We start from the raw sequence: 26,364 nt of genomic DNA, 5'->3' as shown, positions 1-26,364 counted from the left end.
TGACTTCATGAGACGCAGACATATCTGCCGTCTAACGGTTTTCCTGTCAATTTCCAGTTCACACATATGCTCACATATGCTCTCGTAGGATATATTTTCTCACAACGCCAGGCAGCTAAAGTGCACGTGCCCACACTGTACGTTAAATAATTATATACCATCATGGTAGGCTACTGTCCAATCTGTGGGAAGCCTGTCTACTTTGGTGAGTGTGACCTCTTTCATTTTTTTTACTCTATATGTCTGCCTTCCTCTGTCTGTCTGGTATTTTCTCTTGGATTTTTTAGTAAATGTCTATCATTTACTTGTTTCACCTGAATGGGAAAAAGTATTAACCCCCTGAGACCCGCAGGATTGCAAGCGATCCCAACCGACTTTACTGTCTTTCAGAGGCTGTAGCAGATTCGGTTTTTGAGGTAGAGGGACCATACAGATGTCATATGAAACTAGAAAACCTAAGGTACCAATCCACTGGTACCAACCATGTCTTGTTAGCCTGTCGGGAAGGATAAATAACGCTCCAAAAGTTAGGCTAAAACAATCAGTTTTTTGAATGCAATATATTTTTAGTTATTTAGTTATAGTTATTTTCGCCTATTCTAAAAATAGTGTGTTTGAATATTTCTGCAGACTGGGGTTCATAAACAGTCTTGGAACTGCATACTCTTGTGGATCCAATGAGCCCAATTTTATTCATGTGTGATGATGTTAGTCCCCATAGTTGACATTTCATATAGTGAGACCATTTTTTTTTAATTCGATCTCACTGTATGAAATGACCTGTGGTGACCTCTAGGATAATCACAGCCTCATGAAACTTTACAACCACAAACTACAGACCTAGTGCATTCAGAAGATGGATGGCTGTCCTAGGTAGATTGATAATAAGGGGGTTTCTGAGCAGTTTCCAGAATAGAAGTGCTCACCATCCAATTGTTGAAAAATGCAATTCTTGCAGAAATCTCTGAATGTCAAAAGTTTTTGATACCAAATAACAGCATGGCTTTTTCTATGGTGTTCCTCAAGGTCTTGGTGTCTTAATGTTGTATTTTGAAGGTATTATTATCATTTTTATTAATTCTAGAGTGGTAAAAAAAAAAGGTTAAATTTAGCACCAAATCTGTGTAACAAATGGTATCAACCCAAAAATTGCTGCAACAACTTATGAGACATGATAGAGCATGGGGATGGCCATCATATACTTCAATCATAATGTTCTACAGTTTAGTTTAATTCATTTAATTTAATTTTTAATTAATTAATTCAAACACAGTACTGAGCTGCATCTCAGATTAATCTTCCGGTTGCCATCTTTCAGATGATGTACACTATGTGACATCTACTGTTGACCTGCTGCCTCCCCCTGAAGACCCCTTGCACCCCCCAATAAAAGATCAAATCGGGTTTATGTGGGTTTCAGAGGGTTAATAAGAAGGTTGTATTCATAATAAAAGTGTAACAAAAGTCACAAAACAGTAAGTCTGTGGGATAGATAAAAGATAGAATGTGTTCATAATATTAACAATATGCCTTTCTTACAGTGGATATTATTAACCTGCCAAACACAGGTGCAACTAATAATGTTAACAATAGCAGCATTCCATTTCGATGTACCAGTATTAAGCGCATACTGACTCAGACACATCAAATGGAACTGAGACATTATTAACATTGTTTGTTATACCTGTGCTTTTCCTTCAATGGGAAGTCAATAAATGTGATATTCATTCTGCTATGTGCTACAAAGGTTTTGTTTCTCTATTCTCTGTTTAGAGGACAAAAAGAAGGCATTTCTCTCTGTCTTTCTCCTTCTCTTTTATGCACACGCACACACAAATGTACGTACACGTATCCATGATAACAACAGGATGTGGGTCTAGCCAAACGAGCTTGCATGCTGCTCTCTGGGTTTCCTCCTTACCTTCTGTCTCTGTTAGTTGAGTCCCCTCCCTCACTCAGATCTAAAAACCAAGTCTGTTTTGTTGTATTTATTTTACAGCTAGTTTTACTTTTCTATTTGTGAGACAGCTAAGTTAAAATTCTCTGGCCTACTTAACTCTTTTCCTTTCAACACCACACTCTCTGGTCTATCTGTACTGATGAGAGTAGCCATCTATATTTAGAACCAGACACTTGAATCTCCCTATTTCTTGTACATTAATTTAAAAATATTGTGTATTTAAGGGGATCTATTGGCAGAAATGGAATATGATATTAATAAGTATGTTTTCTTTAGTGTATAATCACTTGAAAAAAAGGGAATCATTGTGTTTTCGTTACCTTAAAATGAGCCGTTTATATCTACATAGGGAGTGGATCCTTTTCACGGAGCTGGCTGCCATGTTTTTACCGTAGCCCAGAACCAACACATTCTCACTCCCAACTCGTCAAATACCACCGCTTGGTCAGTGCCTCTCGGCATCGGAGACCAACGCATGGGGTACCCCTTTTGCGTTACTTTTGGACGGACCAGGGACGGCGTGTCAATATAAGCTTCTTACATGCATAGTTTTGTTTCAAAATAAACTTCCGTTTTCACAGGAAGGTTTAGGCAACACAACCACTTAGGTAGGGGTAGGAAACGATCGTGGTTGATGTTTACTTCACTGACTAACGACTCGAGTGACTCACAGGGCTGACGATACCAACAAGTCATTTGACTAAAGACTGACGTGACAAAATAAGTCAAGGTTACTTTTAGTTTCACACGGGACACGAACAGCAGTCTCCTGGTTGAATGTCTTGGGTTTGTTTGACCCATCCACCAGTCCTCCCGTCCGCCCTCAACGGACTGTCACGCTATTAATACAACGTCACTTGCTCCGACCATCAAATAACGTCGCGGGTGGGTTTACATTGGAGTTAGTTGAAAGCCCGGTTCATCACATACTGTTGCTAAAGGGTGCCTCCATTTGTTCGTTTCCGATGCCAAGGGGCACTTATCAAACGGCGTTTTTTGATGAGTTGAGAGTGATAAGGGGTTGCCAGAACGGACAAACCAAACACTGGTTCTAATAGATAGGACCATTTGCGTATTATGTTTTCGCATCGGCCACTGTAGTTCTCACGCTTGGCACACGGGAGAAGTTTCAGTTGGTTGCAATCTGCAACCTCACCACTAGATGCTGCCAAATTGTCCCACATTTCAGAGAATCAAAGAGTGTATGTGTGCAAATGCAAAATTCCTCTGACATTTTGGTTAAATATCTACTGTATATATAAAAAGAATATCCCACCCAGCCTCTCATTGACACAGTCTTCATCTTTCTAGGTGAAAAGAAGAGGTCCTTAGGGAGGGACTACCACCCTCTGTGTCTCAAGTGTCATAAGTGCAATCGACAGCTCACAGCTGGACAACATGCAGAGGTATGTGTGGACAATGATTGAGGAAATATATGAGTTGTTTTTTAAAGTGATTAAATGAACGAGAAGGATGATGCACTAAATATGCTCTGCTGATTGTGTTTCAGCATGATGAGAAGCCATATTGTTCACACTGCTACCTGAAGAAGTTTGGTCCAAGAGGTACGGCCTTCACACTATGAAATCACGCACCCACACACACACACACACACACAAACACACATGCAATTTCTGAATGTTTTTGTTCTCTGTGTGATTCTTTCTTGACAGGTATGAGGTGACTGGTGTCAGCGGCCATGGCACAGTACACGACTTCATAGACTGAGCCAACATGGACAAACACCGACATACAAAAGACACACAGGGCCTGGTTATTGGCCAAAAAAAGAGTAAATAAATAAATATGAATAATCATAGGCAGATATCTGTCATATAGTCCATCCACTGAACCCGATTCGACTGTTATCAGGCCATTAAATAATATATAATCATAATCAATTGCCATAATCACCATAGATGTGGGTCAGTAGGGGCCTTCTACGCCTACTACATTGTAAAGGTTAAAGGGAAGCTTAAAAGTAACATCAGGTTTTGAACACAAACAGAAAGGCTTCTTTAGGTTTAGACAAAAAAAAACCCACTTAGAACTTGGTTAAAATAACGATGAACACAAAGACAACTACACATTGTTGGTTTCACACAGGATGCAAACTCCAGTTTCCTGGGTGAAATCCCTGTGTTTTTTGTCCCATCCTTGGTCCCCGACCTCCAACCCTTATGGAGTTTGACTGTCTATACTACAGCGCCTGACTACCGTTTCTGCTTTTGTCATAATTACTATGGTCGCTAGAGGTCTCTGTTGTGTTTTTTTATTCCTTCTTTCGGCGATCTACCAAGTGAATAGATGATAAAACCTACTAGTTGTTGTAGTAGGCCCCTATTGACTCATATCTATGGGACTTATAGCGACTGATAATGCTTATTTAATAGCCTGAAAACAGTATAATGCGCTGATCCACTCTAGTTGACTATCACTTACACCTCCACAAAATTAAGTATTTATAAATGTGTGATGACCACTTGATGCCATGTGTATGTGATTGTTCACTTTTTATAATGTAAATTAATTTTGCATGTAAGTCAGTATTAATAAATGCATCTTGAAACATGCCAACGTCAAACCCTGGTGGATGTCTCAGTCTCTGTGGTGGACTTTGTAATCAGGAGCCAACATGCTCGTATCTGGGCACGCGGGGCGGATGTATTCGCTCACAAACTAACAAATACTCTAATCACAGACAACACACATGCACATAAAATAAAACGAGTTGAGCTATAGGGTTCTCCCTCTCTCCCCCATCGAGCAGCCAGGGGAAAGGAGAAGGAAGGAAGGAAGGAGGAATGGATGAGGGTGGTTGCTGTTGGCAGGGTAAACCAGATCTTATGCCAGCAGAATCTGCTGGAATGGGTGCCACAGTGAGGCAAAGACAGATCTCACACACACACACACACACACTTGCACACACACATGCATTCATGCACACCGCTGCCCCTGAAGCAGTGTGCCTTGACTGCTGCAGGGGCTTGTCACCCAGTGGTGGGTGAAGTGCATTGACACACACTCATAGAGAAAGAAGTGTGCCGATGTGCTTCCCTGTAAAGTGTCATGTGTCACACGAGTGACATTTCAGGTATTTGCCCTTGAAGGATAGAGGGATACAGAAGTAAAGGGTAGAGGAGGCAGAGACAGTATGGAGAGAGATGATGGACAAAGGGAGAGAGGGCTGATGGGATTATTTTAACATCTAGCTAGCAGAGGGATGCTGTGTGTGTCTCTCCAGCATGTCTTTGAACCTGTCCGTCTCCCTCTCATCCCCCCAGATCCCTCCTTCCTCCTCCCTCCTCCCTCCATGTCTCCTTCACCCCCTAACCCCCTACCTTGATAGATCACATGACTGCTGTGATACCAGCTGGCTGACTGCTCATTTGCATGTGTTTCAGCTACATTCTCTTATTAGGGAGAGGGGTGGTGGTGGTGGAGGTGGAGGGGCCGAGTTATATAGCTTGAGAGGGGCTGAGGGTTAAGGGGGAGCGGGGTGCTGTGGAGAGCGCTGGGTGATTGAGGGGCACCGTGAGGACTGAATGAAAAGAGAAAGAAACCATAGATTTATAGGGCAGATGGGAAGAGAGAATGGAAAGTAAAATAGAGGAACAAAAATCCCTGTATTAAACTTGGCAACGCATTACACCTGCATTAATCCACCATGGCTCCAAACTGAGTGGAGCTTAATAGAATTTATCAATATCGTTGTTCGTGTGATGGCTGCACCAGAAAAAGGCCAATATGTGGTCCCAACCTTAAGTTCAGTGAGTAGGTCAGGAATTATAAGGCAACTGCTGGCCAAACATTAGGAATGATGACACATGATGAGGAATAGACAAATTAAGGATTTTACATCAAAGAATAAAAAATGAATGAATGAAGTGTGTTTCTGAGGAAAGGTCAGTTTGCCTGGGACTCAACTCTTTGCACTTGTCTTCATTTATGCATCACTGTCGACATCTAGTGGCCATAAAAGGTACTGCTACATTTCAAAGGAAGGCAGGCAGTGACATGAATTAATAGAAAAGCATCAGCGTACTTGAAGTTTCTTGAACATTTTGATTTAAGTATGACGACGATCACAATACAATTATTGTTTGTGTAACATAGCGTTGCTTTTGATTATTCAAGTTTAAACCACATTGTAAAAAAAGTCTGCCCACTACCTTAAAGCTGGAGTAGGCAGATTGGAAAAAATATGATAAAAAAACAGAAAATTATAAAACAGTCACTATATCCTGACAGTAGTGCATGAGACAGGTGATCTGAAAAAAATCCTGTGCCTCTGTGTCCTCCGGTGCTCCTAATGGCATCCGCAAGATTTCACAGACCGGAGGAAAACAACCAATCAGAGCCGAGCTGGAGCCTTGCCATCTCTGAGCAGCTGTCAATCACTTGCAAACTCTGATCAAATGGTGAAACTGGGCAGCGCTGATCAAATATGAATCAATATTCTGTTACTGTAATGCCTATTTCTCTCCACAAATGTTTTCAAAAAATGTGTTGTAGTGTACTGTTTAGCTGTAAAATGAGAAGGTTTGTGACCTGGCCACCATGTTGAGATAAAAAAAGTAAAGAAAAAATAGATGAACAAAAATTTTGAATTCAATATCATTCAATTTTATATGTCCTGTTTAATTATCAACTTTTATTTATTTATTCTTGTGTTTATTCATATATTTCAGCATTTATTTATTTTTCCATGTATTTATTTCTGTCTGTATTAATTTATTCGTGTATTTGTTAATACTTTTATTTATGCAATTTTCTTTTCTTTTTTCTTTATTTATTTACATGTATTATTTTAGTCATGTATTTATGTATACTTTTATTTATGCAATTTTCTTTTCTTTTTTTCTTTATTTATTTACATGTATTATTTTATTCATTTATTCATGTATTTATGTATACATTTATTTATGCAATTTTCTTTTTTTTTTTTCTTTCTTTCTTTATTTATTTCAACATCAGCAACAAAATACACATGTATTAATGCCTATTTTTATTGTACAGTCAGTTATTAATCAATTAAAATGCTCTATTACTATTAACGTGACTATTTATTACTGGTAGCCAAAGAGCAAATTTGACCAATAAATTGCTAACGTCTTCAAGTTGTGGGAGTTCGGACTTTCACAAGGAGCACTTGAACGCAACTCTAGACAACGGTGTTCTCCTGTGGTGCGCATGCGCAGTGATCCAACCAGGAAGCATCGCAGAGCCGACTCTCTATTGACGGATTATGATGAGGACGTATCGGTGAAGGAAGCTGCTCTACAATCACATTTATTCGGCGTTTATATTCTCGTGGAAAGAAAGAAGGGAGTCTCTTGAAAAATGGAAGGCTGACAGCTTAAATGAGAGTCATTTTATGTACATTTAACTGTATATATTATAAAAGCTGAGCAACAATGATGTCAGAATGCGACCCGACAGAGACAGAGACGGAGACGGAGACGGAGAGCAGCGAGCCCGGGCTGCTCGCCGGAGCAACAGCGGTGCCTGCTGCTCCAGAGAGTAACTTCCACTCCTCGGACCCTCCCACGGTGTTATTTGACAGGAACGGGGTCGGTTTGGGACTTGTGGCGACCCCCGGAGCCGCCGTCCGGATCTCGGACTCCTGTGAGAGCGTTTTGACCGAGCTGGAGACGGACGGCTCCGGAGAAGAGGCGCTGCTGTTACCGTGCCTAGCCGGAAGCTCGTCGTCTCCGCGGGGTGGCAGAGAGAAGCGCAGCAGGCGGAACAGACACAGCTCGTCGTCCGATAAAGACAACCTGAACTCACCAGGTGGGTGTTTTGGATCAATGCTTTTTGATATCTGATGGGAAAAGTACAGAAGTGTGCAGTTAAGTTAGCTCAGTGATATGTCCTGTGGAACATGTGGTTGAGTCAGTGCAACATGACTGATTACAGGTAGGTGTACTGATAACAGGCAGTGCAACGTGGACAAAACGTTGTGATGTCATGCAAGAGTTAACTATTTCACTGTGGCTCTCCACTGGGAGCCCTTCAAGGGCCCCTGGAGGGCCTGATTTGGGGAACCAAAGCGTTGGATATTGATAGGATATATAAAGCAATAACTTGTTGCCCCGGCACAGAAGTAAAGTACCCAGTTTCTAAACAAACAAACAACTCTTTGATTGTTAGGAAAGCTACCCATATACTGCATGTCATGTCATTGAAGGCATTAAAGCAGGGGTAGGCAGAATATTTTTGGTATCATTGGGCAAAAATTCCATAATAACCTTGTAATTCAAGTGTTATGAGAGAAAACTAGACTCCTGCACCTCCTCATGGCTCTGCTTTCAGGCTTTTTTGACAAGAGACTTTGGCCAATCGCAGGTCATTTCAGGGAGAGAGAGAGAGCGTCCCTATTGGCTGTTCATTCAACGGAGGCAGCTGTCAATCACATTCGCAGACTCCGATCAAACGGTTAAACTAGGCAGCGCTGATCAAATATGAATTCAAGTTCTGTTACTGTAATTCCTGTTTCTTGTGTAAAATGTTTTCAGAAACATCTTGAAGTGTTTAGCTGTAAAATGTGAAAGACGAACATGTTTTTTTTTTTTCAGGTTACCTGTCTTATGCACTACTGTCAGGATATAATGACTGTTTTATAAAAATAACTTTTTTTTAATCATATTTGCTCTGATCTTGCCTACTCCTGCTTTAAACTTGTATTTGCATGGAGATGGAGGCTGTGCCCTGTCTGTCTACCCTGTGTGTGTTTTACAGTCAGCTGATGCAATGCAAAAGTGCATGTTATCATCCCTGTGGATGATAGGAGCTGGCACTTTCACCTGGTGACATGAACACTACGAGTAGAGTTCATAGTAACTGTAAAATGTCCTCATTGTAATTAGAGATGTTCCGATACAATGTTTTCCTTCCCGATACTGATTCCAATACCTGACTTTGTACTATTGGCCGATACAGAGTAACGATCCAATACCAGCGTGATAAATATAATATCTCTATCAGTTTTGGGCTATCTTTGTGGAATTTATCTCGTCATTGGAATTCGGTTTCCAGCATTTGCTGCTGCAGTTCGTCCTTTTTTGTCCCCTTTGCCTCGGTGAAGTCGTCGTGCTCTTTTGCATGATGCGTCTTCAAATGTTTTATAAGATTGCTGGTGTTGAAACTCCTCAAAACAGAAGCCTTACATACTGTACACATCGCTGTTTTACTTGTTGGATTTTCCACTGTGATACATTGCTAAATGGCTGACATTTTCCTCGCTCTGACTACCGTTACACTCTCCACTATCACCACACAAACTACCTGCAGTAAGTTCTTCTTCGCTGCTCTAAAACAGTAGTTGCCAGCGGCAGCCATGATACATCCGGGGCGACAGCAAAGTGAAGGCTACTGTTTTGGAGCAACGAAGAAGAATTGATTTCTGGTTAAACAAGTTGATTTTTAAATTATGATATCGGATTGATGCCCAGACTGGAGTACTCGCTGATTCCCCGATCCCGATTTTTGGGCAGTATCAGACACATTTCCGATACTGGTATCGGTAGAGTTTTTGTAAATGTCCCAGCGTTAACGCCAATTCAGATCAAGCCGGTGTTTATGCAGATGTTTTCCTCAATATTTGTGTAGATTCAAAAAGGAGGCAAGCCAAATCTATTGTTTTTTGCCTGTGTACTTACATATTCGCAGGCATCACTTTGTTTTGACTATAAAAAGAAGAAAAATGGTATAGTGGAAAACAAAGAAAAGGTGATCTAGTCACCATGGAAGCAGCATACATTCTGACTTAACTACTAATTGGATTTAACACCACTCCCCCTCATACCACCCACCTCATCATTTTCTTTCCTTTCATATTCACTTCTATCGGTCTCTCTCTCTCTCTCTCTCTCTGCTGAGATCTATTGTTTGACCATGTTTTATCGGGGACAGAAATCTAGGCCACAGGTAGACACGCTGAGCCTGAAATCGCAGGTGTTTGTGTCCCATTTCCTCTAGCCTTTTAGAAAATGGTGTTCAGGTCTAGAATTACAACACCATTTTTATTCAGTCAGTGCATTACAAATTTAGGAGTTAAATTCTACCTCCTGTATTCAAAACCATGCGAGTCCTTCCTGCTAAAATTTACATTGATCTAATCTGCATTGAGCTTTTGGTTCACCTCCTGTTCCTGCTACCTTCTTTCAACAGAGTCTATGAGTACTGCACTGCAGTGTGCAGGAAGCAATGTGAAATTATCTTATTTTAAAGTTCCGCAAAATATTGAAACATTTAATCATGTAATTGTTTAAGCATAGGACAAAGATCTCAATAAGTAAAACACTAATGAATCAAGAATATGAGCTTGCAATGACTTCGATTTAACACCCTGAGACCGCGATCCCGACTGACTTTACAGTCTTTCAGAGGCTGTAGCAGGTTCAGTTTAGAGCTAGAGTGAAGGTCCAGATATCATATGAAACTAGAAAGAAAGGGAAGGAGGCTAAATTTTGGTGAGGAAAAACTGGCATGGCCATTTTCAAAGGGATCCCTTGACCTCTGACCTCAAGATATGTGAATGAAAATGGGTTCTAGGGGTACCCACAAGTCTCCCCTTTACAGACATGCCCACTTTATGATAATCACATGCAGTTTTGGGCTAAAAAACATGCAGTTTACATTTAATAGTTTCACCTATTCTAAAATGGTGTAATTAATATTTCTGCATACTGGGTATGATAGGGTATGATTGGAAAGCGGAGACTCTTGGGGATCCAATGATCCAATGATTTTGGTCTTGGTGTCTTAATGTGGTATTTTGGAGGGATTATTGATCATTTTTTATCAATTCTTGAGTGGTAAAACATGGTTCAATTTAGCACCAAATATGTATCGACCCCAAAATTGCGGCAACAACTTATGAGACATAATAGAGCATGGAAATGGACATCATATATTTCCACCATAATGTTTTAAGCCCTTGTGCATTTTCTAAATTTATTTTTAATTCAATCATTCTTTCATTCATGTTTATTTCTGATTTGTGACTGAAAGCTGCATCATTAATCTTCAGGTTCCAGCTTTCAGATGATGTACACCATTTCTATATTACATATACTGTTGACCTGCTATCTCCCCTAAAAGACCCCCTGAACCCTCTAAAAAAAGACAAAAATGGGTCTATTGTGGGTCTCAGAGTGTTAAAGTTGTGTTCAAAGTTCAGTGTGGCCTCACATCTTTAGCAGTAACCCTTTTCAGGGTGCCGTGTTGTGACATCTCACACACTGTGTGCTCTGCAGGTCAGCTGGTCTCTAGTGCTCTGAGCGAGCTGCACTCATGCTGTGAAAAAGCTCTGCTGCTGGGCCCGTTGACTGACCGAGGGCTCGAGAGGCCGACATTAAATATGCACAAGGCATTTGTGCAAGCAAACACGGAGAGACATGCAAACACTCTGCAGTCCAGTACAGTGCAGGATGATGATGATGATGAAGAGGGAATTTGGGAGAGCGGAATTATGCATGTGTATTTACTTTCACTTTAGCTTTCAGTGGGGTGAAAATAATGGGAAGAGAGAGAGAGATTCCAGCCTGCTGCAGTCACACTGCACAATGACATTATCATAGACTTTCATCAACAGTACAATCCAGTGCAAGCATACATCCATCATCAGGCGAGACAGCTGAATAAACACACCGAATCTATTGTTGGATATTAAACGATGAAGATAAAATATTGTGTCAGCTCTGTCTCACACAGAGAAATAGTGTTGTAAATCAGAGGCGCCCCGCAGTATTTTATCACAATCTATCTTTAGGTCTGTGGTGACGCCATATTATTTCTATATTAAAATTAAGACAGAGCTGTTAAAGTAACAATCAGCTTCCCTGCAGACCACCAGAAATATACCTTGGTCACACATCTTCTGGCAGGGTGGCATAAATAATAAATAATAACTTGCTAATTGTACATCAATCAGAAGACCTTCCAGCTTCAGGGGGGGTTGCTGTGGACTGCATAGTGGCCCAACTCGGCGACAATACCCGTCTCATACTAGGTAATCGGGCAATCTCGGAACCCATTGGCTTCTGTAGCCGCTAGCACCCCCTGTTAAAGCTGTAGTGGGTAGAAATGGAGCAAATATGATTTTAAAAAAAAGTTATTTTTATAAAACGGTCACTATATCCTGACAGTTGTGCATGAGACAGGTAATCTGAATAAAATCATGTGCCTCTGTGTCCTCCGGTGCTCCTAATGGCATCTGCAAGATTTCACAGACCGGAGGAAAACAACCAATCAGAGCCGAGCTGGAGCCTTGCCGTCTCTAAGCAGCTGTCAATCACTCGCGAACTCCAATCAAATGGTCAAACAAGGCAGCGCTGATCAAATATGAATCAATATTCTGTTTCTGTAATGCCTATTTGTCACATAAAATGTTTTCAGAACCATCTTGTAGTGCACGGTTTAGCTGTAAAATGAGAAAGTTTGTGACTCGGCGGCCATGTTGAGATCAGTTGAGGAAATACCAAGCACCGCCCACCAACCGGAGCACTGTGGCCTGTGATTGGCCAAAGTCTCCTGTCACAGGCTAGATTTTCTAAAGCCTGAAAACAGAGCCGTGAGGAGGTGCAGAAGTCTAGTTATCTCTCAGAACACTTGAATTACAATATGCTGAAAGGTTATTATGGAATTTTTGCCCAATGATGCCAAAAAGCTTCTGCCTGCTGTTTGAATTTGACTAAACAGACTATGATAAGACATTTTAATGTATTTGGTCAGGTATAGATCGGTCCACAAAATCATTCTGACATGTTTGCACTTTTTAAGGTACCTGATGTCATTTTGGCATAGCTCTCCATCCTTCTATTCTCCACTTCCTTCTTTTTAATTAGCTTCTCTCTCAGCCCCCCCTTCAAGTGAATTAGCCTCAAAGCTATCTTTGGTTTCTTCTTATCTCTCTGTGACAAATGGCATGTTAACTGTCCTCCCGTCCCTTTGTCCATTCTTCCCTTCCTGCCTGTGTCTGTCCCCTGCATCCCACTGTGACTTTAGTGTGACTGATACCGAGCATATGGAGCCTCTCTGTCAGCTGACTGTTCAGCCCCGTGTGAGGAGGAGATGGTAGAACGTGTCATGTCATATGATCGGGCCTTCATCAAAGGAATAATTAGCACCCATCAGAGAGCAGTCTCATCCAGAGAATTATTTTAGATCTGCAAGGCGACAGAAAGTGCCGTTTTCTGACGAGCGGCAGAGTCACACATTCAGCTCTGTCGCCTCACAGCAAGAAGGTGCTGGGTTTGAATCCACTGACCCACTGACTAGACCCCTTGTGTGTGCAGCTCTCTGTGCGTTTCATCCCACAGTGCAAAGACATGCAGATTCGATGAAATAGTGATTCTAAATAGCCCATATGTGTGAATGCGTGTGTGATAGACTAGCAACCTGGTCCAGGTTGTACGTCACACCTCTCACCCAGTGAGAGCTGGGAACAGTTCCAGCCTCCCATGACCCTGAACAGGATAAGCGGTTTAGAGATGGATGGATGGATGGCTCTAGTTGCCTCTCACATACAAACAGTGTGCATGATAGGACACAGTGGAACGAATAGGTGGGTAATTCAAGGAGAACCAGTAGATGGAAAAGATTGACCTGTAGATAGGCTTCCAAGCGTATAGACATTATTTGGATTAAATAATCATTTTCAGTCCATTTTGTGCGTACATAAAAACTGATCTTACTACAATCTTCTTTTTTTTAAAATGACTTAAAAACTAGAGCAGTACCATCTTTTTTACTTTTAAATAGGTTTTTGCAAAGATGACAGATATACATGTTTTTCAGTATCATTCATCATACACAGATTAAAAAGATATTTTATGTCTTTCATGGCAATTGGCTCCCTCTATATTCACAGGTTGCCATGGATATTTCCCAAAGAGTGTAGAACCAAAGAGACAAAACGGTGTTTTTTTTTTACAGCCACTGCCACCATTTTGGACTGAAAACGCTTAATATATTTATAATATTTTATTGTTCAACACAGGCCATTTCAGTAGAATATGACATTAGAAAAGAAATCATTTTGTTTTACTTTTGTACGGTACTTTTTAGGCAGACGTTTAACCGGCGTCCAGCAGTCGCTTTCAGTCCAAAATGGCGGAAGTGTAGCTCTGCTGCTGGGTGCTTATGTTGCAATGGAACGAACAATTGACTTTCACTTCTTACCGGCAATATACGTTCTTTGCCAATGACACTTTGAGGTTCTCACAAAACTTTATTACCAGCATATTTAACTGTGTGATATTAATTTAACACCATATTTTAGAAGTGGCATAATGATGCAGTATCATTTTTCCGTTCTTCAAGAAAAGCCATTGCTATTTTACTGTAGCAATGTCCGATTGCCCACAATGTAAACATGATTATTAATCTGAACTCTTTTTTTTTTTTTTCCTATTCTAGGTACCGGCAGTGGAGACTTCAACCATTTCCCTGACGATCCTGAGTTTGCAGATATTATCCAAAGGGCGGAACAAGCTATCGAGAACGGCGTCTTTCCAGAGAGGATTTCCCAGGGTTCCAGTGGGAGCTACTTTGTCACAGACCCAAAAGGGGTGAGGAGGGAGTAGGGGACCATGGGGTCTTTACTGCCTCGAACATTAGGCTTTTTTGATATTAGTTTTAAGAAAGCTTTATATATTCACTTTCCTCATTCATTTTTATGCAGCTGGTGTAGAAAGTAAAGCTGGTGATTAAATGTGCTAGCTTTTTGACATTTAGCTTACTGTAAGCTCCCTACAAAGTGCTTCTACATTACTCTCGACCAGAGTCGAGCTGCTGAGAGGGGTGAGGTGAGTTGGACAGATCACAGGAGGAGGAATCCACAGCGAAGACTCGCTGAATAATGCAGCCAGCGAAGCTCGCATCGATAACAGATAGCCAGCTTGCACGGTTAGCATCACATTAACAAGTTTAATGTACACTGCAGGGAAAAGATATTGATCTCTAACTTGTTAGCGGTGTCCGTCACTTTGCATTTGTTGCTTAGAACTTTACATGTGGTTCTTTAATCTTGTTAAAGGTCCCATGAAATTATAAAATGGCTAGTTTGTATTATATTCTGTATTCTCCCATTGTCTGCCATGTGTGCCAAATTTATGTCAAAATGCATTTTTGATATCTCTATCATTTTATTTTCCTTCTACAGAAAGTCATTGGTGTTTTCAAACCAAAGTCAGAGGAACCTTACGGTCACCTGAACCCCAAATGGACCAAATATTTTCACAAGGTACGCTGTGGCCCCGTTCAGAACACTCTGTACATAACACTGTAACACTCTGTACATAACACTGTAACACTCTGTACATAACACTGTAACACTCTGTACATAGCACCTGTCATAACACTCTAAACCAGGAGTTTTGTTTTGTTTACACAGCTTTCTCAAAGTTTCACGGTTGTCCCCTCTCTCTCTTTCCCTCTCTCACTAGCTGTGCTGTCCGTGTTGTTTCGGCCGAGGCTGCTTGCTACCTAACCAGGGTTACCTCTCAGAGGCTGCTGCTTCACTGGTTGATACCAAACTCGGCCTGGGAGTGGTGCCGAAAACCAAGGTGGGGCCTCTGAGTGCATGCACGTTATTGCATTTTTTGAATTTGCAACATGCCATCACATTTTGACTGAAACCAGACCAAATTCTAAACTCCTGTAAATGTATTGAAACAGAATATTCGGTTAACACCCGAGTGGACCGGGATGGAGATGTGAGATTTGTGTGCCTCAACGCCAGTGACAATTGTGGCCGGAGGCATTATGTTTTCAGGTTGTCTGTACATCTGTACTTCCGTACGTTTGTATTTCTGTACGTCTGTATCTCAGGAACGCCTGGAGGGAAATGCTTCAACTTTGGCACAAACGTCCACTTGGACTCAAAGATGATGATTAGATTTTGGTGGTCAAAGGTCACTGTGACCTCATGTTTTGGACACAACTCAAGATATGCTTTCGGATATGTCCGAAACTATCCAGCAGTGGTCACAAGGTACAACTATTACCCAGTGGTGACTGAGCGTCCTCCTTCTTTTATCAGGTGGTGTATCTGGCCAGTGATACATTCCACTACAGCGCCATCGACAGAGCCAAATCCAGGGGGAAGAAGTACGCCTTAGAGAAAGTCCCCAAGGTGGGACGACGCTTCCACAGAGTGGGCCTGCCACCTAAGGTAACACAGGGTGTTAACCCTTCATGGTCTAATGTCACCAACTTTTAGCTGTTTTTTATGAGCAATCAATGAGAAACATAGGCTGGAAACTCTTGTTCATTCCTGTGTGGTTATACCCCTTCGGCCTTTCTTTTCATTTTCTTTATATTGTGTAAAACTCTTTATAGCTGCATTTTGAGAAGGCCTATTCAAATGGTGTAATTAGAACAACATTAGGTTGTCAAACACAACTTAATTTTTAGGTTGTAGCGGGCAGTGGGCCAGTTTTAAAGCTAGAGTGAAGATACTAGCATCATATGAAACTTTAAAATCTAAGGAATCCATTGGTACCACGTCATACTAGCTTATTGTAAAGGAGGCTAAATAATGCCCCAAACTTGCGCTAAATTTTAGCAAGGACAAACTGGCATGGCCATTTTCAAAGGAGTTCCTTGACCTCTGACCTCAAGATATCAGAATGAAAATTGGTTCTATGGGTACCCACGAGTCTCCCCTTTACAGACATGCCCACTTTATGATAATCACATGCAGTTTGGGACAAGTCATAGTCAAGTCAGGACACTGACACACTGACAGCTGTTGTTGCCTGTTGGGCTGCAATTTGCCATGTTATGATTTGAGCATATTGTTTTATGCTAAATGCAGTACCTGTGAGGGTTTCTGGACAATATTTGTCATTGTTTTGTGTTGTTAATTGATTTCCAATCATAAATATATACTAGGGGTGTCACGATTTAGATTCTAAATCAGAAATCGATCAAAATTGGCTTCCGTTAGAAATCAAAAGCAGGATCAAGATTATATTTTTTTCTCCAACTCCGCCCCCTCTTGTATGTATGAAGGAAAATACAGCTGCACTCAAGAAATGTAACAGCCATGTCACTCATGGTTTGAACTATAAACCAGCACAAAAATCACAATAACTAACATAAGCCACAATGTTCTGAACAGATACATTACATTACAAACACTAACAAAAGTAACATTTGCATTTTGGAACATAACACAGCAAACTTAAACTACTCAACCTAGCACTCGGGACTAGGCAGTTCATTTCTCTTTTCAAAGAAGAATTTGAAAGTGTTAATGACAGTTGTCAGGGCATAAAACCAATGATCTGTTGATCTTTACGAATCAAGACTGAACAGTCTTAACAATGGTATGTTTAAACCGAAAATCAAATTGTGGATTTAGAGAATCGTTACACCCCTAATATATATATATATATATATATATATATATACATTTGCATAAAGCAAGCATATTTGTCCACTCCCATGTTGATAAGAGTATTAAATACTTGACAAATCTCCCTTAGGTACATTTCGAACAGATAAAAGATGTGCGATTAATTTGCGATTAATCCCAACTAACTATGAACAATCATGCAATTAATCTTCATTTTATATACTATATATATATATATATATATATATATATATACATACAGTAAATATGCCCTGGCAGGGGACAATAAAAGGAATCATGTCGCACACTCTGTTCACTGAACAAACCGGTTTATTCAAGTAAATGGGTCGGAAGCATAAATGTCATCTCGGCTTCAAATTGTGTACTTTTTTTTTCAGGGTCTTTGAAACAGTCATTGTGTATTCTTATCTCTTTTGTAGATTGCTACCAATTTTAGCATTTCATCAAAAACATGTGGAACAACGTATTGTGCAGCTCCTTGTTTCTCATCCGAGACAGCCCTCTTGATGATCTATATAGCTTTGTAGATGTTATGAAAAGGTGGCTGAAGGAATGCGTTCAGGAAGTAGTATGAGGAAGTGTGCTTCATGTTTCAACCGTCCTGCGCTGCTGACATTTCGGCCTGTTGACGTCACGATTGCACGTTACATCACCCCACCTCATCATTACCATAGAAACAAGCTGCCTACTACATGTGATGTGGTGTGTGTTTGTTTCCAGGTGGGCTCATTTCAGCTGTTTGTGGAGGGTTACCGTGAAGCGGACTACTGGCTGCGGCGCTTTGAGGCAGAACCTCTGCCAGAGAACATCAGGAAGCAGCTGCAGTCCCAGTTTGAGCGGCTGGTAGTGTTGGACTACGTTATCAGGAACACCGGTGAGGCTGTATCTGTGTTGACATTTAAACACAGTGTTTACTCAACTTAAACACACTGACTGATTTTGTCATTCTTCATATTTTACTAAGTGAGTTCATCTTGGCACACTTGCCATTTACAGCCATTGTCACCGTTGTTCCTTTGCACTACACAGTTGCTTGTTGACCTTGTCGGCCTACTCACAAATTCACTCGTGTGTGACATTTAATTCATCATCGTGGCCGTCATCATTCTGATAGCTGTCTCGATTGTGCTCTTTCCCCACCTACATATCTTTGTAATGAAAACCTCTCTCTGTCTTCCTCCTCAGATCGAGGAAATGACAACTGGTTGATCAAGTATGAGAAACCAGGACAGGAGGAGGGACAAAAGGTGAGCTTAAATCAACACTTCCTTAGGGTGTGTTCACACTGATCATACAACAAATTCTCACCCTGCGAACTCCTGGAACACTTGATACATTATCACCGTGGGACACGGCTCATGTTAAACACACACACAAAAAAGCCTAAACAAACACACGCACTTGTGTACATGATGCTACGGCTGCACGATTTTGAAAAAAACATCTAATTGCGATTATTTCAAGTGATATTGCCGTTGCGATATGATTTGCAATATGAGAAGGAATGATAATTTTTACATCATTATTCTCGTTTTCATTGAAAAACATATTAAATTGATTATGGTGTGATTTTTGCTGTACCAAACAAAGATGTTTTCTTAAGTCTATAGAATATGATTTGTGGGTCAGGACATCTCTGCTGCACCACAATATTTAATTTAACCCTCTGTGACCCACAAGAGCGCAGTTTTTTTCTTTTTTAGAGGGGTGCAGGGGGTCTTTAGGGGGAGATTGCAGGTCAACAGTAGATGTCACATAGAACTGAAAGCTGGGAAGATTAATTCGAGATGAACATCAGCACAGTGTGTGAAGCTGTTCTAGGCATACAGCAGAAATACGCATGAATTAATTATTAATTACAATGAATTGTGAAAGTATTTAAGGGCTTAGAGAACATTATGATTGAAGTATATGATGGCCATTCACATGCTCTATTATGTCTCATAATTTGTTGTATCAATTTTGGGGTTGATACTATTTGTTACACAGATTATGTGCTAAATGTAACCATTTTTCACCACTCGAGAATTGATAAAAATGATCAATAATTCCTCCAGAATATTACATTAAGACACCAAGACCTTAAGGAACAGCATAGAAAAAGCCATGGTGTGATTTTGTATCAAAAACTTTTGACATTTGGAGATTTCTGCAAGAATTGTGTTTTTCTACGATTGGATGGCGATCACTTCTGTTCTGGAAACTGCTCAGAAACCCCCTTATTGTCAATCTACATCAGAAAGCCATCCAACCTCTGAATGCCCTAGGTCTTTAGTTTGAGGTTGTAAAGTTTCATGAGGCTGTGATTATCCTAGAGGTCCCCACAGGTCATTTTATACAGTGAGATCAAGTTTAAAAAAAATGGTCTCACTAAAACGAAATGGCTACTATGGGGACTAACATCATCATACATGAATATAATTGGGCTCATTGAATTCACAAGAGTCTCAGCTTTACAGTGATACCCAATTTATGTGATTCCAAGACTGTTTAGGGACCCCAGTATGCAGAAATATTCAAATACACCATTTTTAGAATACACGAAAATAACAAGTTTATACTGCATTAAAAAAAAACTGCATGATTTTTTCCAACAAACTGCATGTGTTTATCATAAAGTGGGCATGTCTGTGAAGGGGAGACTCGTGGGTACCCATAGAACGCATTTTCATTAACATATCTTGAGGTCAGAGGTCAAGGGACCCCTTTGAAAATGGCTATGCAAGTTTTTCCTCACCAAAATTTTGCCCAGCTTTAGCCTAGCATATCGTTATCTTCCTTCCCGACAAGCCAGCTGGTTGTTACCATTGGATTCCCTATAGCCCGCGATCCTGCGGGTCTCAGGGGGTTAAACACACACACACAAAAAAGCATAAACAAACACACCCACTTGATGCTCTGTCACTCATTTACATGCAGGACACACAGGGGCCCACATTGACAGACAATAGCTTGGGTATTGCAGGTCTGGAACAAACCAGTGCCCCAGTGACTTTGCTGGTTACAGCAACCAGGACACTGTCCGACTCCATCATCAATCATTGTTTGCCATGCACTGACAAATGAGCAAAAGGTTGTCATCTATCTGTCCAATTAATCAGGCCTTTGGACAGTGATCAATGACTAGTGTGGTCATCGATCATTAATCACTCTGTCAGTTGATGGTGATGACTCCTCTGATCCTCTCTCCCCTGCCTGCAGGAAGCAGAGTGGCCAGGGAACAGCTCCGACTCCCGCATCAAGATCGCAGCGATCGACAACGGCCTGGCCTTCCCCTTTAAACACCCGGACGAATGGAGAGCCTGTACGTCGGTTTCTTTCCTCCCTCACCTCTCTCTCTCCATTCATGTTCTGTCTTTGTCAACGCTGTCTCCTCACTAATAACGGTGGTAACAGCAGCTATTGACTTTCATACTGAATTAATTACTGTTTTGTCATTTAGTCTATAAAACGGAACAAAATGACACATCCATCACAAGCTACTAGAGCACAGCATGATTAAAATAATTATCTAAATTGCAATGATGGCATTACCATTAATAGTAATAGCGTTAGTATTAATAATAATTTTGTGATTATGTGAAACACAAGATTAGGCTTTGACTGTAGCGGCAGCAGGTAAAGGTTATGTTATGTCATACAGCGTGTTGTGAGCGCTCATAACAAAGTGTACTGTTTCCATGGCCGTCGCCAGCTATGAGGTCACAGAGGTCACCTCTGTAAATGTTTCCTAAAAAGCTGACTGTCTCTCTGCATCCGAATGACGTGAAACCGCTTAAAACTGACAGCTATCAATCAGACAGCTATCTGTGGTGGTGAGGATGTGCCGGGTGTGAGGTGACTGGAAAGGCAGAGTGTGTGTCTCCAGTGCGCCCTGCGCTCCTTACAGCACAGTCGTGTTCACCGCAGCGATTTCGCACACAAAAACAACATGAAAACTAAAATCGTACTTGTACAGTATTTGACGATATTTTTGAAAAATAGACGCTCTGTTCTGCAATTCTTTAATGCTGTTTGATGTTTGATTTCTACAACCGATGATGATAATTTCATCAGCTGCGGAGCGCCCCGAACAGCGCACAGCCACTTCCCTAAACTTGTTCTCATATGGGGTTGTGTGTCTGTCAGACGGCACAGCAGACTATGGGGCAGGTCGATTTTTTCGTGAAATATTTTGACTTTGTTCTCATTAAATTGCGACTTTACTCTGGTAATATTACAACTTTTCCCGCAAATGATCACGACTTTATTCTCGACTTCTCAGAGAACACGGATATGTGGTATATGCTTTGAATGTGCAGAAAGTTTTGAACATGATCAAAAATCTTGTTTGAACACATATGAGCTATTAAAGTCCAGGGGTTTATAAATGAATTAAAATGCATTAATGTGTCATTGAGGTGAATCGGTGTCACATGCACATTTAAAGAGGTTACTTCCCCAAAACAAAAGACAGGAGAGTAAATCATGCCCACATGTGTGTGTTGACTCAGCAGAGATAACATTAAATGAGAAAAGTTGATCATCTGCAGGAGAATAAATATTTGAAAGCGATACAGAATGCCTGAGAGACTTACTGCATTATATTCCATTATGTTTTGAACTGTCACCTGCTGCCCGAATTTAGTGTTTTCCTTTAACTAAATAAAAACATTTACACCATAAACTGCTGCATAAAAATCACCAGAATGCCAGAAATGAAGTGTTTGACATTCAAGATTTCCCCAGACCCCCCGCTTAATATTATCTGACTGTTGCCTCTTTCCATCAGACCCGTTCCACTGGGCCTGGCTCCCCCAGGCTAAGGTCGCCTTCTCCCAGGAGACCAGAGAACTGGTGCTGTCCCGCCTCTCTGACATGAACTTCGTCCAGGACCTCTGTGAGGACCTCTATGAGATGTTCAAGGTACAGGCCACCTCATAACTTCCCTCTTCTCATCCATTTAAGATTCTTTAAGAGTTGTGTAAACAAACAGCTGTCTGTCAGGTAGCTGTGTGTCAAGTAACACTGAGTGTAGTGACACAGGACACATGCTAACAGGAGCTCTCGTCTTTCTCTTCAGACGGATAAGGGCTTTGACAAAACCATGTTCGAGAGACAGATGTCTGTTATGAGGGGACAGGTGAGTTTTCTTTTTTTAAGAAGTATTTTTGACTGAATCAGCCTCTCTACATATGTGTCCTCTGTTTTGTTCTGTCCTTATATATCCTACATGCTCTCCATTCTCCCTCCCGTGGCCTACTTTCAGTCCCTTTCGTTGTTTGCTTTATAACGTCATCACTAACCTCCACCCCTGTCTACTGCCCTGCCTCGCCTTTACTGTGTCCAATCTGCTCCTCACCTCTAGCTCTGCTTAATATAATAAAAATAATGAATGACCTCTGAGCATGTTGATTACATTGGTCAAAGGAAGACTAACAGCAGACAGTTACTTCCATAAAACAAGTCTGTTTTTCTTCTCATAATTTACTGACCGGGTGTCGTTGTGTTCTGTTTAGGCTACATGATGCTGTCCTCTATTGTCATCAGAGCCGTAACAATTAATCAGTTAGACAGAGAATGAACTATTTTGATTAATTCATTGTTGAAGTCATTTTTCAACAGATTGATTGGACTAGAATAATCCATGTTGGTTCAGACTTCATAGGTGTTTAAAGGAATACTTCACCCACAAAATGATCATTTGCATATGATTTACTCACCCCGTGTTACCCTGAATTCTTAAAGAACATTTTGTTTTTCTCGCATGCCTCCACGGTGAACAGAGAATCAAAATATGTACTATATCAAGACTTTTCTCCGATTTGATTCTCCATTTACCGTGGAGGCAGGCGAGAAAAACAAAGTGTTCTTTAAGAATTCAAAACAACACTGGGTGAGTAAATCACATGCAAATGGTCATTTTGTGGGTGAAGTATTCCTTTAACCCTCTGAGACCCACAATAGACCCGTTTTTGTCTTTTTTAGGGGGGTACAAGGGGTCTTTAGGGGGAGATAGCAATTCAACAGTTTATGTCACATAGTAGTGGTGTACATCATCTGAAAGCTGGGAACCTGAAGATTAATTTGAGATGCTCAGCACTGTGTGTCAAGTTCTTCTAGTCATAAATCAGAAATAAACATGAATTAATTAATTAATTAATTAATTCAAATAAATTGTGAAAGTGTATAAGGGCTTAGAACATTACAATGGTAGAATATGATGGTCATCCCCATGCTTTATTATGTCTCATAAGTTGCTGCAGCAATTTTTGGGTTGATACCATTTGTTACACAGATTTGGTGCTAAATTTAACCATTTTTTACAAATCCAGAATTGATAAAAATGATCAATAATCCTTCCAAAATACAGCATTGAGACACCAAGACCTAGAGGAACACCATAGAAAAAACCATGCTGTGATTTGGTATAAAAAACTTTTGACATTTGGAGATTTCTGCAAGAATTCAGCAATTTGATGGTGAGCACCTCTGTTGTGTAAACTGCTCAGAAACCCCCTTATTGCCATACCTAGGAAGGCCATCCATCTTCTGAATGCTCTAGGTCTCTAGTTTGTGGTTGTAATGTTTCATGAGGCTGTGATTATCCTAGAGGTCACCACAGGTCATTTTATACAGTGAGGTCAAGTTTCAAGTCTCACTACAATGAAATGGCCACTATGGGGACAAACATCATCACACATGAATACAATTGGGCTCTCATTGGATCCACAAGAGTCTCAGCTTTACAGTCATACCCAATTTATGTAATTCCAAGACTGTTTAAGTCTTAGAGTATACAGAAATAATAAAATACACCAATTTTTGAATAGGTGAACATTGAGGTCAGAGGTCAAGGGACCACTTTGAAAACAACCATGAAAGTTTATCCTCGCCAAAATTTAGCCTAACTTTGGAGCGTTATTTAGTCTCCTTTCTGACAAGCTAGTATGACATGGTGACATCCAGCTCTTAAACTGACCTGCTACAGCCTCTGAAAGACAGTAAAGTCGGTCGGGATCGTGGGTGACACTCGCAAGTGCAACTAGTGCACCAGTACTGATGGTTTCTGTATATCATACATCATGAACCCTGCTTATCACCAGGTGTTGAACCTGACCCAGGCGCTTAAGGACGGAAGGAGCCCCATCCAGCTAGTGCAGATGCCCCGGGTGGTAGTGGAGCGCAGCCGCTCAGGCGGCCAGGGACGCGTGGTCACACTCGGCAACGCCTTCACACAAACCTTCCACTGCAAGCGCCCCTTTTTCTCCTCTTGGTAGTCGGAGATGGGTGAGTAGGACAGCCGAGGGGACTTTACTGCAACTGCGCTTTTTTTTTTTTTCCTCCTGAAGTCAGGAAGCGATGGAGAAGACGTGAATATCGCACTGGAGACAGCTCATATTTCTTAAGCAAGAAATGAAGAGGAAGACACGGATGGTAAGATGAAGAGACTTGGCTTAGGCCCATTCCTCATTTTGTGAAGAGAGCGCAGAGAAGCATGGGGAGCTGGAGAGATTGGCATACCGGTGTCTACTAGAGACCTTGGGGCTGTTTGTGGTTACCATGGTGACTTGATTGGATAATCGGCTTTGCCACAGAGGTGGGCTTTGTTTATTGTTAGGAGGCAGAAAGGATTTTTTTTTTTTTTAACCCACCCAAAGTACCTACTGAAGTCTATTGCAAGGTCTCTTAGTGGTGCTAATGGCCAAAGAAGGAGTACTTAAGAATCTGTGGTCCAGTATGTTTGGGAATCTAAAGGACTGGTTTCACAGATCTCTCCAGAAAGCGATTTTATTTTATTTTTTTCAAATCTGGGACAGCTTTGTTCCTGGTCTGGGATAAAGTCCCACACTATTTGCTTTGCCTTGTAGGATTACTTATTAAAATATAGATGTGCACTTGCACCGCTGGAAGTGTTTGACTTCCACAGAACTGGGTCAAACCGCTTTTGTTAGTTTTACAAAACACAAACCCAGTGTCTTCAACTCTCACTACTGCCAAAATCTGTTTGTTTGTGGAAGGAATATTTAAAAGCCTCAAGAAAAATGAATATTGTTGAAACTTGAATATGAAATTTGGGGAAGGAGGACTAGTAATAAACACGTTGCTTGAATGTAATCTGTTTACAGTTTCTACACAGATTCTTGCTCCTAAAACATTTCAATACGAGTGAATGCTGTAACAATGAATGTATTTGTTGTTTGACACTTATTTAATTGCTGGCAAGCAGCTTTCTCTTGAACCTCGTGCCCTTTCTGATACATTATATGAAGAGGAAAAAACAAAACGGAGGACAATATTTCACACCTGCTCGATGCCGTTGTGTTTTCTTATGTATGCATCTTGAGATTTCTATTCCAACTCAATGATTGTACGAGAAAAGTTGTATATTTAACAGATGAAAAATAAAATTTGGGAAATTTCAATCTCGTTTTGTTGTCTTCAAACGTTGTTGACGAAGGTGTGTTGAGTAGAGCTGGGATGTCTTGGGTGACACAGTTTCCACACACCTTCTTAATAATTAACTGATGACAGGGACGGTAATACGTCGAGACAAAGTGAGCTCTAAATAACCGTTGCATTGAAATGTAGAAGAACCAGCTCGTACCTGCTTTTCTACTATGCTGTATTCTGTACTAAGCCAACTGATATGACATTTAAATATACAGCATATAAGCATTAAACTGAAAAGAGAGAAAACACACTTCACGACATGATTATAATGAACTATAAACATTCCAAATGTAAAACAACAGATTAAATAAATACAGAGAATATGATGAATATTGTAAACAACATTATGGCTCATTTGTGATTGTTGTACCGTGGGGATCAGTGTTATTTCACCCTGGTATGTTTACTGTACGTCTAAGGCTACAACTAACAGTTGTGTCAGGATTAGTTTCTCTTACGATCTTCTTCTTCTTCTTCTATAATGTCATTATACATACAAACTTTGAAAATACTGGATCAGAAGCCAATGAAATGGCATCATTGTAAAATTAAAAAAAAAATGTTTAACTTACTAAGCTTTGAA

At 40.7% G+C, this 26,364-nt stretch overlaps 2 protein-coding genes across 2 annotated transcripts; both read left to right on the top strand.

Moving 5' to 3' along the window:
- On the top strand, window positions 1-4,544 carry zgc:195282 (uncharacterized protein LOC100192223 homolog). Its single transcript, XM_037765678.1, has 4 exons — window positions 1-205; window positions 3,272-3,366; window positions 3,471-3,525; window positions 3,634-4,544. Exons 1-4 carry the CDS (start codon window positions 163-165, stop codon window positions 3,642-3,644), a joined length of 204 nt encoding a protein of 67 aa, XP_037621606.1. The 5' UTR covers window positions 1-162; the 3' UTR covers window positions 3,645-4,544.
- Window positions 4,545-7,093: 2,549 nt separating this feature from the next.
- pi4k2b (phosphatidylinositol 4-kinase type 2 beta) lies at window positions 7,094-25,753 on the top strand. The gene is made up of 11 exons (XM_037765644.1): window positions 7,094-7,753; window positions 14,384-14,535; window positions 15,129-15,209; window positions 15,412-15,531; window positions 16,008-16,139; window positions 18,069-18,222; window positions 18,534-18,595; window positions 20,550-20,652; window positions 22,120-22,253; window positions 22,411-22,470; window positions 24,434-25,753. The coding sequence occupies exons 1-11, from the start codon at window positions 7,378-7,380 to the stop codon at window positions 24,605-24,607; spliced, it is 1,548 nt and encodes a 515-aa protein (XP_037621572.1). The 5' UTR covers window positions 7,094-7,377; the 3' UTR covers window positions 24,608-25,753.
- The last annotated feature ends 611 nt before the right edge of the window (window positions 25,754-26,364 follow it).

Source organism: Sebastes umbrosus, chromosome 3 (assembly GCF_015220745.1).
Source record: "Sebastes umbrosus isolate fSebUmb1 chromosome 3, fSebUmb1.pri, whole genome shotgun sequence".
In the NCBI taxonomy this organism is placed as follows: Eukaryota; Metazoa; Chordata; class Actinopteri; order Perciformes; family Sebastidae; genus Sebastes; species Sebastes umbrosus.
The sequence above is the reverse complement of the archived record's forward strand: the minus strand, read 5'-3'. Positions and strand labels throughout refer to the sequence as shown.

Coding starts and splice junctions, on each gene's coding strand:
- zgc:195282 (XM_037765678.1), top strand. CDS start 163: ATGGTAGGCTACTGTCCAATCTGTGGGAAGCCTGTCTACTTTG. Junction 206..3,271: donor TGGGAAGCCTGTCTACTTTG/GTGAGTGTGACC, acceptor TCATCTTTCTAG/GTGAAAAGAAGAGGTCCTTA. Junction 3,367..3,470: donor CAGCTGGACAACATGCAGAG/GTATGTGTGGAC, acceptor ATTGTGTTTCAG/CATGATGAGAAGCCATATTG.
- pi4k2b (XM_037765644.1), top strand. CDS start 7,378: ATGATGTCAGAATGCGACCCGACAGAGACAGAGACGGAGACGGAGACG. Junction 7,754..14,383: donor AGACAACCTGAACTCACCAG/GTGGGTGTTTTG, acceptor TTCCTATTCTAG/GTACCGGCAGTGGAGACTTC. Junction 18,596..20,549: donor GACAGGAGGAGGGACAAAAG/GTGAGCTTAAAT, acceptor CCCTGCCTGCAG/GAAGCAGAGTGGCCAGGGAA.